At 39.4% G+C, this 14,330-nt stretch overlaps 3 protein-coding genes across 7 annotated transcripts in view; all 3 read right to left on the bottom strand.

The window, feature by feature from the left end:
* The window catches only part of LOC103022226 (gastrula zinc finger protein XlCGF7.1), a 70,920-nt gene that overhangs the window by 34,674 nt on the left and 21,916 nt on the right, over window positions 1-14,330 (bottom strand). The gene's annotated exons all lie outside the window — the stretch shown is intronic.
* The window catches only part of LOC103024826 (zinc finger protein 239), a 74,871-nt gene that overhangs the window by 21,999 nt on the left and 38,542 nt on the right, over window positions 1-14,330 (bottom strand). The window lies entirely within an intron of this gene.
* LOC125780463 (zinc finger protein 239-like) lies at window positions 7,940-11,228 on the bottom strand. Its single transcript, XM_049482630.1, has 2 exons — window positions 11,012-11,228; window positions 7,940-9,822 (listed from the first exon to the last, which is right to left on the bottom strand). Exon 2 carries the CDS (start codon window positions 9,815-9,817, stop codon window positions 8,735-8,737), a length of 1,083 nt encoding a protein of 360 aa, XP_049338587.1. The 5' UTR covers window positions 9,818-9,822; window positions 11,012-11,228; the 3' UTR covers window positions 7,940-8,734.

Here is a 14,330-nt window from a genome sequence, read left to right on the forward strand (position 1 = left end):
CTTATCATAACTTTTCTTCATTTTACTATAGTATACCCCTCACCTGTTGTCCACATGAGTTTTTGATCAAACATATTCTAAAATAATTTTCATTAATTAAAAAATTAAAAGATATTTTACAAATGTTGTATCGGTAATGAGAGTTGCTTAACTATAAATAAATAAATAAAAAAGATCAAAGTAATTGTCAAGGACTGTGCTGTTAAGTTGATGGGATGTGTTGTGGAAATATGAAATTAGTCATCAAAAAATGTTTTGAACCGTTGATCTAGCTTCGTCATTTACTGTAACGGTAATGAGAATTATTCTGGATCATATAAGATTCAAATGATAATAAAATTCTATTTTTAAAAAAAAATATATGAAAAAATAAACAATATAGTAAAATACACATTCTATTTTAGCTTCTCAACTTGAAAAAATGCTGCAATGAGGTGAAAAACTTTTTTATGTTAATGTGAAGGTCTTCGTCAGAATCCCCCTTATGGTTACACTTAAGATTATCATCACGGGACCAACACAAGTACACCGCTTCCCCCTTGGACCCCTGCTTACCACAAGTAACCACGTCGCATAAGTTCACTGTCCATATTGTCATCTCACCCCAATATTAGTCTAATTCTATACCTCCCCAGCGCCTGATGCAGTTTGAGTTAGGCTGATTGATGGTTGATCGTTTGATTCTATTAAGCTGTATTGTCTGGTCTGTAGTTGTTGCGTTTGTCGGGTGTACGGTTGCTGATGTGTTTACAATTGTTCCCTCTACCGTTGTTAGTTGTTCTTGCTTTGATACGATGGCCAATGTTATTATCATGATACCCATGAGGGCAAGGTTATTATTATCTGGAGCCATATTGGAATAGCCAGAGGAAATGCTGGTCCGTTATAGTTTCCGTACTTTGACCTGTCCCACCCCCTTTTTCCGTACCAAGCCATTTTTAAACCATAAAATGTGTTTTCCCTCTAAGTTTCCCACTATCTAGCAAACTTGTTATCTTATAGCCTTATATGTGTAAGTGTTAAAATTACAGAGTGTATATATATTTTTTTTTTTTTACAATTCCATTTTTTTTTCAAAGTCCAGGCGTCCAAGGCAACCTGCAAAGAAGAATAATGTGTTCCCCCCCTAATTTAGCAAATCACAGTTTATACCCCTATATGTGTAAATGTTAAAGTTGCAATGCGTGTTTGTTCGTCGCTTCTTTCTTCTTGTTTCAGGGTTCTGAAGGTAGACTACCTCAGCCCCGCGTGCGAAGAGCTTTATTCTGGCTCTTGATGTCTGCAATATCAGTCAATGAAAAGTATGAGCTGGTGTGTGATAAGACTATGTGTGTTTTTTAATGAGATGTGTTTTAGAGTCTCTGTATGTAGTGTACTTTGACGCAATCAAAACGTTGCTGAATGAGTCACTCCCTCAATTCCTCTACTTGGTCACAGCCAGGCTGTGTGCTGCTGCTGCTGTGCTCTGAGAAATCTTTTCTCTGCTGTGGCCAGGCCAGGCCCGTGCTGCGGGGGTTCTGCTGCCCCTCCTTCCTGCTGCGGGCCTCCATCTGGGTCAGACGATTCAGCTGCTGTGCTCACCTCTCCTTCTGGCTCTCTAAGCGATCTCTGTTGCTGCACAGCTGTAGAACCCTCGCCTGTCAGTTGATCTGCATACGTTGTTCTCTCAGTCACCTGGAAAGGCTCAATCCAGCCAGGCTCGTTCCCCTTTCGTGCGTAATGGCGGAGGAACCCTCACTCTGTGTCTGGACTGGTCCACCTTTGCACCATGTTCTCCTTCTCCCCCTGTGTAAACAGATCTGAAACGAGACTTTTGTATTCGTTATAATCATGTTTAAGGTTCTCTATTCATTTTGGAAGTCTTTTAGGGGTCCTCCGTGTCTCCTTTTCTGCAAGTTAAAATACATGGTTAAAATACATTTATCACACATAACTTGAGCTCTAATTTCCCCTTGGAAGTTAATTATTTCATATTTAAATTTTGTCTGTGCACAGATTTCAGCCCAATTTTTGTTTTCTTACCTTCTTCAGTTGTCTTTCAGTTATATTCAATCATGATCTTTACTGTCAAATGTGCGTTCAATCCCTAATATTTAGTCATTTTCAATTGTAAATTGCAACATTTAATTATCATCACCATTAATTACTTGCTTTTACCTTCATTTTGTTCACATCCCTTTCCCTTTTAGTGTAACTGCTTCCCTGTGGCTCTGTTATATCCAAATTAGATCTTACAAACACTACTAATGTTCACCACCCAGTTTACCACTAGACACACACTATTTCTCGTGCATGCACACACTCACAAACTCAAACACTTCCACTCTCACAAACACACCTCAACTCTGCAGCATCATTGTACAGACCATATTTTACTGCTTCACAGCCCAAAGCTGCTGCTTTAAACACACCTGCTGTTAAACCTACCACTGAATGCTTCCTGCATATCTTCTTATATTGTATTGGTAATACTATATAGATAATAAATAAGGAACAAACATTTGGAAATATATCTGAATCATGTTTTTTATATAGATCGTAATGATCAGCTGCTCTATTTTCCCCTCCATATCCACACTGATTAATAGAATATCAGGGCCCAAAGTTTAAAATTCTGCACAAACTACACATAATGTGGCTTCTGTCTCAGGAATGGTTCCATATTGATGTACTGGGCTTTCTTGGGTTACTTTTGCTTGGACTTCAGAATCACCGCTTGTGGCTATATTATTTTACCTGCCACTTTAATTTTCTGCGGTGTGCTATTTTACTAAGAAATTATGTTTCTGACTTTTTCAATTCCCAAGATTTTATAAAGACTTGATTTCTATATTTAGTTGATTTTATTTAGTGCTTTAAAAATTGGGAGAAGTGGAACGTGATTATTTTTCTCTGTATCAATCGTTCCATTACAGACAATAATGTTAGCAATATTAATAAACACAGATGTTATGCTTTGCTTTGTCCACGTTATTATAGCAAGTAAATCCAAACAATGCTTTTCATTTACTGATCAATATGTTCAATATGTATTTATGCATATGCGATGCACAGCAGATTGCTTTTCACAATTATCAACAATACATCTATTTCCTTAAACAATTTATCAAACCTCACACATTGTTTTTCTTGTTCAAAAAATGGCTTACATGTTGAATAGTGAAAGTTTAATTTTGTGTCTACATTTCATATTTTAAAGTTAGGATTGAGTTTGTCTTAAAAGCTAAAACTTTTACAATATTGCTTAAAGTAATCGCTCATCTGCATAGTGGTTGTTTTAAAACCAAACTTTAAAAGATAAACAAGCTAAAAGTTTTAAAAAAAATGCTCTACGTCTATAAAATAATGATTGGTCAAAAATTTTAGTAATAGTGGTGAGGGATGAAAAAGGTAATAGGTTTAAAAAAGATAAAAAGTATAAAATAATTATTGGGCAAATAATGGTGGTAATAATGATCATCTATTTACCTCTCCCCCTTTTTCTGAAACAGAATTTCTGTTTCAGAAAACTTAACACAAAATTGCTTCACCCTTTTACTGTCCATTGGGCTGGTCTACCCTTCCCAGGCCTCCACTGTCACACACCCCATCACTTCATTCATCCACTCACTCCCCCCTGGGCTGCGCTTCCCTTCCACTATGTTGTCTCCGTTTTCTGTTAAAATGCATGTGGTGGTCAGATCGAGACTGTGCCTGCCTTAGGTTGTCCCGTTGTAGTACGTTGGGATCTTACCCGTCTTTGGCTAACCAGCCTATCACACTGAACCACACACAGCGTAGCAGCACTGTTTAATCAACATTCAGCGCCGTAGTGCCCCCGCAGGGAACAGCCAGGGAACGCAAACCCAGGTATGTCACACCGTCATAAACGCACACTCTGGTGTTTACCGTGAAAGCCTGTGCAAGGCACCAAGTACCCATGGTTTATTATTTGTTATTATTGTATACATATTTTATTTATTACCATCATTATCACCCCTTCTCTTCCACTTAATTTAGCTTAAATTATTTGCTTTGATGCCACTGCTCAGAAATAGACCCAAAAGAGTGCATGTCAATGAATTATTCAGATTTGGCATCTGTACCTTAAAGGTGTACCACAAGGTTAAATTTTGGTCCAGTTTTATTTAATATATATATACATAAATTATAGTGCTGGCTCTGCTTCTCAGATTGCAAACTTTACCATTATGCAGATGAAACAATTTTATATTGCTTAGTTGATTTTTTTTCATGCTACAGCCAGAAAATTATGCATTTGTTTTATAGGTGACATTGTATAAGCATGAAAACCAAATTTATGCTGTTTTCCAGATCTCTTTTTAGTCTAATTTAATACTATACAGAAAGAAAGTAAAGCAAGTTCCTCATTGCAGAAAGTAAAGCAAGTTCTTCATTGCAGAAAGTAAAGCGTATTGAAAGCAAAATAGAAGGCTCAATTTTTTAATATATTTGATTATGTCCCCTTATCAGAAAGATACCCAATTCCCTGTAGCTTGAAATAGATGCAACACTGCGTTTCCTTTAAAAAATAATAATAAAAAATAAAAATAAGGTCTTTCCTCACTGGTTTCTGAAATCTACTATCGCTCTTAAGATAATCAAAATATTAGCATAGACGGATATCCATGAGATCATAGAGAAATTAGATATTACATCTGGCTTATATAAGTCTCATTCAGGTAGCAGATCAGTCTGAATAAGAAACGAATAATAAGATAATTGACTAAATCCCCTGATAGAAAAAGCTGTGTTTGGAATGGCACACTTATTAACACATTCACTATTCACTATGTAGAATTTTTCTATTTATTGAACTGATTATTTAAGAATCAAACAAGAAACCATGTTTATTCGTCCTGCTCTGAGTACAGCTTATACAGCAGTACTGCATGGCATAGTATATTTTGGAATTTCTAGCATACATCTTCTGTACAATTAATAGTGAACTATATGGGGAAAAATGTACTGCTAAGATTCGACAGAGCGTTGTAAAAATGGCCAATCCAAATTGCTTAGTATTAACGATTCCGAAACAGCCACACACCTTCATTATTTTCATTATTAGATTTGCGTCCCTGTTAGGTTAGGGCCCCCAAGATATAGTCTAATACCCAAAATTAAGGTAATTATGGTCCTCAATTCTGACTCCCCTTTTTCTTTTTATTTTGTATTTGTGTTGCTAACCAACCCCATAATCCCTTTATTAAATTCTCTAAATTCTCTAATCATCTCTTCCAGTCACACACCATTATTCAACAACTTAATTATTAATATTAACACTTCCCCAACCTTGCTTACATTAAAGTATACTTTACTCATGATTGGGTATTCACAGTTTCATATTTTCATTTTAGAACTGTCTTATAACCTATGCATATATTATATTATATTATAGTTATATGTAGCATCAGTCACTTTCGTAATCGATGTCATCACACTTTACTCTTTTATTTATTGAATTATTTATGACCATTAGTAATATCTACTGCACTGCTCCGTTTACAGATAGATCTTTACCTTGTATAGTTAGGTTTTGTATATCCTTATATTTTCTTATATATATATATCTATTTCTATCCATACAAAAACCTTTTCCCCCTGTTCACCTCTGTCCCCCATCTCACAAGTGCTAATTCACAAATAGCCAACCTCTCAGTCTAGAGCCAATAGGCTGGACCAACTCCACCTACTTCACCTTGGACTCCTCCCCTGCAGTGGGACTCATCCATTCCTATTTCGTTTACACACAAGAGTTCGTACACTCAACCAATCACACCGCTCACAGGAACCCTGCGCACACACTTCTGTTTCACTCGCTCTGTCTCGCACACACTGTAACGCATACGCACACACTTTTTTCAGTCTCACAGTTCCACACACAAGTCTAACACATACGCACACACATTTCAGCAGCGCTCACTCTCTCGCACACACTCTTTGATTCGCTGCCGCACACACATTTTATCTCTCCGCCACACAAGGCTGTGTTTCTCTCCGGAAAACTGGACACGCACACTTTTAATCCCTGTAACAGACACTCGTAGACCCTTTTCTTTTTCTCTCTGTCAGTCGCACATACACAATCACAAAGTCAGACACACTCAGTCCCTGGAATAAGCACACATACACACGCATACTCTCTCACACTTATTGGCCACAGACTCACTTCCCTCAAACTTATAGTTTATACTGCCATGTATACCCCGTTTTATTTGTTTTGTTATTTCTTCCAGCCGAATAAAAATAGAGAAGTAGGTACACGTCTACCCGAACAGGGACAACATCTGTTCTTTTTAACCGAATTAAAATAGAGAAGTAGTGTACAGCGTCTACCCGAGCAGGGACAGCATCTGCTCTTTTTAATCGAATTAAAATAGAGAAGTAGGTACAGCGTCTACCCGAACAGGCACAGCATCTGCTCTTTTCAACCGAATCAAAATAGAGAAGTAGTGTACTTCGTCTACCCGAGCAGGGACAACTTCTGCTCTTTTTAACCGAATTAAAATAGAGGTCAGTAGGAACAGCGTCTACTCTGGCTTTTTGCGAGCGGATCAATATCGAGGTGAGCCTTGCACCTGGCCGTTATCCGAACTTCTCGTCAGAAGCCGGGGGGAGACGCCAGCATCCAATCCTTAACCCTTGATTAGGAACAACATCTAATCTTTTTATAAACCTTTGAGTAGGAACAGCTTCTACTCTTTGTTTTTTCTTTTTTATAAACAGCTCAGTATGCTGTCTGCTTCCCTCCGGACAGCAGCCAGGCCGCCGATCCACTCAAATTTAGAAATAACCAATATGCAGAATTTGATAAAACCGGCTCTGCTTACCTTTTTAGTAGAAGTTCGGCCGTGAGTGGGTTGGCGTCGGATGCTGCCCTTCTGTTAGACTCTTTGGGGTCCAAAATGTCGGGGTCACCATCTGTCGTAGAAATGAAAATTGAAAGGTGGGTCCGCACCCACCTCTCGCCTGGGCTACGACTCCCTTGCGTGTTCGTTGAATGGAGAGTCAAGACAGATGGAGGTGAAGTTGAAAGCAAACCAAGTATTTATTACTGAATTCAGGAGAACATACAAACACGGTTACGACCGTTCAGCATACGTTCTGACCCCCCTAATGATCTGACTCCATGTATATACGAAAAATGACGTGATATCTGCCGATGAGGCGTTGCTAAAATCATCTCCTGTCAGCATGCATGGTGTTACGTGTTAGCGCTCAAGATTCGCTAGTCTTTGGCCTTGAGTGTGCGCAGACAGTCCGGCATTTGTTCAGTAATTAGACAGTGTTGCACTCCCTGTGCGCATGCCCTCCTCAATTTGACAGGTGAAGGACTTTACGTGCACGGAGAGAGAAAGACCGTATTGTTTGCCCAAAAGTCTCTGTATTAAGCGAGGTCATGCAGAATGCACTATCTGCTGATTTTGTAGCTGTTAGTGAGAAAAACATGCAATCACACAATGGGTTTCAGTGAGGTGTCAGTGGCGCGTGATTCGTCTGCCATACAATTAGGTCTATACGTTTATGTATCATGTGGGTTAGTTTGTCAGCCTAAGGCCTGTGTTTAGTCACATGCTTGTTAAAAACAATGCTTCACTATATACGTGAAGAATATGGTGGTTAATGGTTAGTTTTCTATATAAATGTGTAAAAAATATACTGTGAGTAATAAAATGATCAAATATAGTGTTAACATTGGTTAATGCATATAAAATAGTTATGAAATGATCAAATATAGTGTGAGTATTGGTTAATGCATATAAAACAGTTATGAAATGATCAAATGTAGTGTGAGTATTGGTTAGTGCATATAAAATACAAGGTTTCACACGATGATTATGTAATTTTAGATACTAAGATAAGTAATCATGATTGTGAGATGTTTGTCAATATATTCAAGGTAAAACAAGGTTTCTTCGTAAGATTTCCCACAGTAATAAATAATAAAAGACATAAACACGTAAAATAGATCACTCTGTGTTTAATACATCTATATAATATATGAGTGTGAGAAATGTAATGGTTTTTAAGATCTCAATAATTTAAGACCCACAAACGTCGTCAAAATTCCTTTAGTTCTTCTAGTTTCTTTAGTATGTTAGGTAACTCACTGCTAGAGTTAGTTAGCTCTCCGCTAACCTAAGTTCTATCCCTGGTAACATTAGCTAGCTCATTTAAGCTAAAGTTAGTATGTTAGCTAGCTTACTGCTAATGTTAGTATGTTAGCTAACTTGCCGATAATGTTTGCTAGCTTTCTGCTAACCTTAGTTTTATCCCTGGTAATGTTAGCTAGCTAAAGTTAGTATGTTAGCTAGCTAGCCGCTAAAGTTAGTATGTTAGGTAGCTAGCCGCTAATGTTAGCTAGCTCGTTGCTAAACGTTCTCTCCCCGGGTTAGATGTTTATGATGAGGCACTGTTTTCCCACCTGCATTAAACACGGCATCTGAAAAAAATGAATACCTACAGCAAATTTACAGTACATTTGAGACAATTTAAGACATTAATTACCCAGATTTTAATTTAAGACTCTTAAGGACCTGCAGGAACCCTGTAATATATGCAAAATCATAATTCGGCACCTACCAATGTTCTATTCTTAAACAATGGATTTTATTCATGCAAGTAGTTGAATATAAAAAATAGGAAATTAAACGTTTTGGGCAAAACTGGATGCAAAATAAATGAATAAATATATAACAACATGAATATAATCTTTTTTTTTCAGTTTTAATCCTCAGGTTTCTTCCTCTTTCTTTAAGCATTTGTGAGTCTTGAAGTTTGAATGTCTGAAGTTTTTCCCGCAGTCTGAGCAGTAATACGGTTTCTCTCCGGTATGAATTCTCTGGTGAATTCTGAGACTATTTTGCTGAATAAAACTCTTCCCGCAGTCTGAACACTGATAGGGTTTATCTCCAGTATGAATTCTCTGGTGTGTTAGGAGGTTACTCTGCACAGTAAAGCTCTTCCCGCAGTCCGAGCACCGGTACGGTTTCTCTCCGGTATGAATTCTCTGGTGAGCTTGGAGATGACCCAGTCTAGTGAAACTGGTTCCGCACTCTGAGCACTGATAGGGTTTTTCTCCAGTGTGAACACGCTGGTGAATCTGAAGACTGCTATGCTGGATGAAGCTCCTCCCACAGTCAGTGCAGTGATACGGTTTCTCTCCGGTATGAATTCTCTGGTGAATTTGAAGACTGCTGCGTTGAGTGAAGCTCTTCCCGCACTCTGAGCACTGGTGCGGTTTATCTCCGGTATGAATCTGCTGGTGTGTTTGGAGATTACTCTTTTGCGTAAAACTCTTGCCGCACACTGCACAGCAATACGGTTTGTCTCCGGTATGAATTCTCTGGTGTGCTCTGAGATGACTCTGTAAAGTAAACCTCCTCCCGCAGTCTGAGCAGTGATGTGGTTTATTTCCAGTATGAATTCTCTGGTGTGTTATTAGGTTACTCTGTACAGTGAAGCTCCTCCCGCACTCTGAGCACTGATACGGTTTATCTCCAGTGTGAACGCGCCGGTGAGTTTGGAGTGTGCTCTGTCTGTTAAACCTGTGTCCACACTCTGAGCAGTGAAACGGTTTCTCCTGAGTGTGAATGATCTGGTGTCGTTGGAGATAAATCCGCTGAGTAAAACTCTTCCCGCAGTCTGAACAGTGATACGGTTTCTCTCCAGTGTGAATGCGCTGGTGAACTTTGAGAGAACTCTTTTGGGTAAAACTTTTCCCACAGTCTGAACAGCAGTGAGGTTTTTCTCTGTTGGACATGTTGACGGGTTTTTCAGTACTGGAGGTTTGAGACTCCGTGTTCTCATGATCCATATCTCCTAATGGAAAAAGACAATAAAAGTTTATGCAGTAAAACAGGAAATGGGTTCACACTGCAGGTTATCAGGTTTATTACACCACATTTAACAGATGAAGAGAAGTTTTTGTCTAGGCATCATAATTTGATACCACAAAGGGAATGACCGAAATGTCTTGGTACTACAGAGTAACAAAAGATCTAAGACATTCAGTTCCTGTTTTCAATGCTTTGTATGAAACCCAGAAGAGTGTGCACATTGCTTAAATCAGATTTTTTGCTCAGATCAGATTTGTGTATCTTGTCGGTTCACATTCAGTGTAAGTGTAAGTGATCTGTATCTGTGTGTAATGTGAACACAGAATCTGTTCCTGAATCGTCTCACATGCTGCACATTGATACCTGTATAAACGCCTCCTTCTTCACCAACAACAAAACCCCTCATATTAGAGAGAGGAGAGACTCGTAGCTTTATAAAGGGAAATGGATGTCGCATGTCCGTGGATCTGATTTAGGACCACATATGAAAGTGACTCAAATCTGATTTGAGTTCACACAGCCAAGAAAAAATCAGATTTGAGCCACATTCTGCAAAAAAATCAGTATTAAGACACATCAGCCTATTAAAGATAAATGTTAATAATCATTCTGCTCCAGAATAAAGAAGATTTAAAGACACTGCAGTAACTGCATTTACAGTAGTGCAGGTAAACATCTTAAAACAGCTGTTTATTATAAAACAGAAGCATTTCTGCTGCTGCTCTTTAGCACTGTGTGTGTGTTTATGGTAATTTAGTTTTTAAGTATTTTAAGTTTTATCAGCAGCTTTTTTCTGATCACGAGCTTTCAGACTGTTAAAGAGAATAAATACAAATAAATCACTGTGTTCATTAATAACAGGAGACAATTACTGTCTACAGGGTTTAATAGAATCTCTGAGAAAATCATAAATACACTGTTTTAATTTAGTTTATACTCCATTATACTCTTTATACAAAATATTTACAGCTTATTTAATGATTTCATATTAATTTAATTTTCTAAAACTTTTCTTCTGTTGGTGGAATAAGAGTCCATTACTCTAGAACTTCTACTGACCCAGTGTAAAGGTGTATTATAGTGTATTATAATTATAATATATAATATTATAGTTGTTTGCCTCCAGTATAAAGGTGTATTAAAGTGTATTATATTATATTATAGTTGTTTACCTGCAGTATTCAGGCTCGTGGTTCTCTATGGAAACACTGCAGAGCTTCTTCTTCTTCTCTGGTTTAGTTTATGTAGATATTCTCAATAGAGGAAACTGCGCCCTCACCTGGAGAACAGGTGAATCACTTAATATATTTCAACCAGATAAAATCACTTCAATATAACAAATTTGTTCTTATTACAATCTGTTTTATTGCAATTTATATTTTATTTGCACATATAATAATAATAATAATAATAAATCAATTTTATATAGCGCTTTTCTTGGTACTCAAAGCCGCTTTACAGAAAATTTCACATGCACACGTACAATATGCACATGTGTCAATGTTCATATGCAAACTTGAAAAAGGTGGGTTTTGAGATGACGTTTGAAGGAGTGCAGGGACTCAGAGTTTCGAATGGTAAGGGGGAGGGAGTTCCATAGGGTGGGGGCAGCGACGGCAAAGGCCCTGTCCCCACGGGTCCGGTATTTGGTGGAGGTAGTTTGGGTGAGGAGGTTAGCGTCAGCAGAGCGGAGTTGACGGGCGGGGGAGTGGCGGTGAAGGAGGTCAGACAGGTATGGGGGGGCAAGGTTGTTAAGGGCTTTATAGGTGATAAGGAGGATCTTGAAATGTATGCGTTGTTTTATGGGAAGCCAATGGAGTTGACGGAGGACAGGGGTTATGTGCTGTCTAATGGGGGAGCGGGTGAGCAATCGAGCAGCAGAGTTCTGGACATATTGGAGTTTTTGAAGAGCAGTAGAGGGGAGACCATACAGGATGCTATTGCAGTAGTCGAGTCTGGAGGTGATAAAGGCATGAATTAATGTCTCTGCAGCAGGAGTGGGAAGAGTGGGTCGCAGGCGTGCAATATTACGTAAGTGAAAGAAGGATGTTTTAACTATGTGGTTTATGTGTGATTTGAAGGAAAGTGTAGGGTCCAAATAGATTCCAAGGTTTCTGACAAGTGGGGAAGGAGTGACAGAGTGACCGTCAATACAGAGAGTGAAATTTTGACAGGTGGAGAGGCTGGATTTTGGACCAAAGATAATAATCTCCGTTTTATTACTGTTTAGTTTGAGAAAATTATGGTTCATCCAGTCTTTGATATCCATGAGGCAGCAAGTGAGGGTGGAGAGTATGGCAGGGGAGATGGTTTTAGTGGTGATGTAAAGCTGGATATCATCAGCGTAACAGTGGAATTTTAGCCCATGGCGGCGGATGATATGTCCAAGAGGAAGCATGTACAGAATGAAGAGAATGGGGCCCAAAACTGAACCTTGAGGAACACCGTGTAGAACAGGGGTAGTGTGGGATTTGTGTTGATTGATGGTGATGTAATGGAATCTGTCAGACAGATAGGATTTGAACCAGGAGAGGGCGGTGTTGGTGATGCCGATGGATTCTAGACGGTTTAGAAGAATGGAGTGATTTACCGTATCGAAGGCAGCACTGAGGTCAAGGAGGAGGAGGATGGTGAGAGAACCAGAATCAGAGGAAAGCAGGAGATCATTCGTAACTTTGAGTAGGGCCGTTTCAGTGCTGTGGTGGGTGCGAAAACCAGATTGGAAAGTTTCATACAGGTTATTTGAAAGAAGGTGGATCTTAAGTTGATTTGCAACGGCTCTTTCCAGTAGTTTTGACAGAAAAGTGAGGTTTGAGATAGGTCGATAGTTGTTCGGATCCTCGGGGTCAAGACCAGGTTTTTTGAGGAGAGGAGTGATGGCTGCAAGTTTGAGAGGTAACGGGACTATCCCAGAGGTGAGGGAGGAGTTTATAATGTCAATAATGAGTGGAGCAAGGGGGGTGAGGCAGTCTTTGATAAGCTGAGATGGCATGGGGTCCAGGGGAGAAGTAGAGGATTTCATAATGGAAAGTATTTTGGAAAGGTCGACAGAGGTTATGGGTGAAAAAGTTGATAGCCGAGTGTCAGATGGAGAAGAAAAAAGCGTGGGCTCATGGTGTGGGGTAGTGGAGGTGGAGGATGCAAGCAGGTGGTGGATGGTTTCTACTTTTGAATTGAAAAATGTCAAAAGCGTATCACATTTCTCTGGGGTGATTGATGATGAGGTGTTGTCATGGGGTTTAAAGAGCTTGTTTATGGTAGAGAACAGGGAGTGTGGATTTGAGGAACCAGAGTGAATAATGTTAGAGTAGTGAGTTGAGCGGGCTTTGTTTAGGACTGATTTGTAATGTTGCATGTGATCTTTGTAAGCGAGGGTATAGAAAGTGAGACCAGTTTTCTTGCATAATCGTTCTAGCTGTCGGAGTTGTTTCTTGAGTTTATGAAGTTCTGGGGTGAACCATGGGGCTGAGTGGGTAAAAGTGACTGTTTTGGTTTTCCAAGGAGCTAGTGTGTTGAGGGAGGTAGACAGAATGTTGTTGTAAGTGTTGACAAGGTCAGTGGGGGTTGGATTTTCAGGAAGGGTGGAGCAGGAAAGAGAGTTTGATATACAGGTAGAAAGAGCGACTGGGCAGATGGACTTGAAATTACGAAAATTGATTGTGCGATTTTGTTTTGGTTCGGGGGTGGGAATGTCAATGTCAAATATAATGGCTAGGTGGTCGGATATGGTAAGGTCAGAGCTGGAAATGTTATGGATATGGACGCCAGTAGAGCAGACCAGGTCTAAGATGTGTCCGCGAGTATGGGTGGGAAAATTTATGTGTTGAGTGAAACTGGAGCAATTTAGGAAGTCCATGAAGTCCATAGCATGTTTACAGTCCGGGGAGTCAATGTGCAGGTTAAAATCACCAAGAAGCAGAATAGATGATGAAATTGAAAAAAGTGCGGTGATGAACTCAGAGAGGTCAGATATGAAAGATGGGTTGGGTTTGGGGGGGCGGTAAATAATAGCACAAATGAGAGGTTTAGGTCCAGGAAGTTTAAAAGCCAGATGTTCGAATGATGGGGCTAAGGGGAGGGACAGCGCACGGGGTTTAAGGTTTTGATTAAAAATAGCAGCAATGCCACCCCCCCTGCCCTCAGTACGTGGGTTGTCAAGATAAGAGTATCCTGTAGGGGTAGTTTGATTTAGTGAGAAATAGTCCTGTGGTTTTTGCCAGGTTTCATTTAGGCAGAACAGGTCAAGTTTGTTGTCAGTAATGAATTCATTTAAGATAAGACTTTTATTGTTAAGGGATCGTGTGTTGAAGAGGGCGATTTTCAGGAGCTTTTGTTTTGAAGCAGTTGAAGAGGAAGTTAGGATAGTCCGGAGATTGAAAAGGTTCGCAGAGGAGGAGTTCTGATGACGTGTGTTGTTTTGATGACGTAGGGAGGAAGTGCGGAAGCCAGTGTGTAAGCTGCGGTCGGTCCATAGTGCTGGAATGGAGTTCT

The sequence above is a fragment of the Astyanax mexicanus genome, chromosome 8 (assembly GCF_023375975.1).
Source record: "Astyanax mexicanus isolate ESR-SI-001 chromosome 8, AstMex3_surface, whole genome shotgun sequence".
Classification (NCBI taxonomy): Eukaryota; Metazoa; Chordata; class Actinopteri; order Characiformes; family Acestrorhamphidae; genus Astyanax; species Astyanax mexicanus.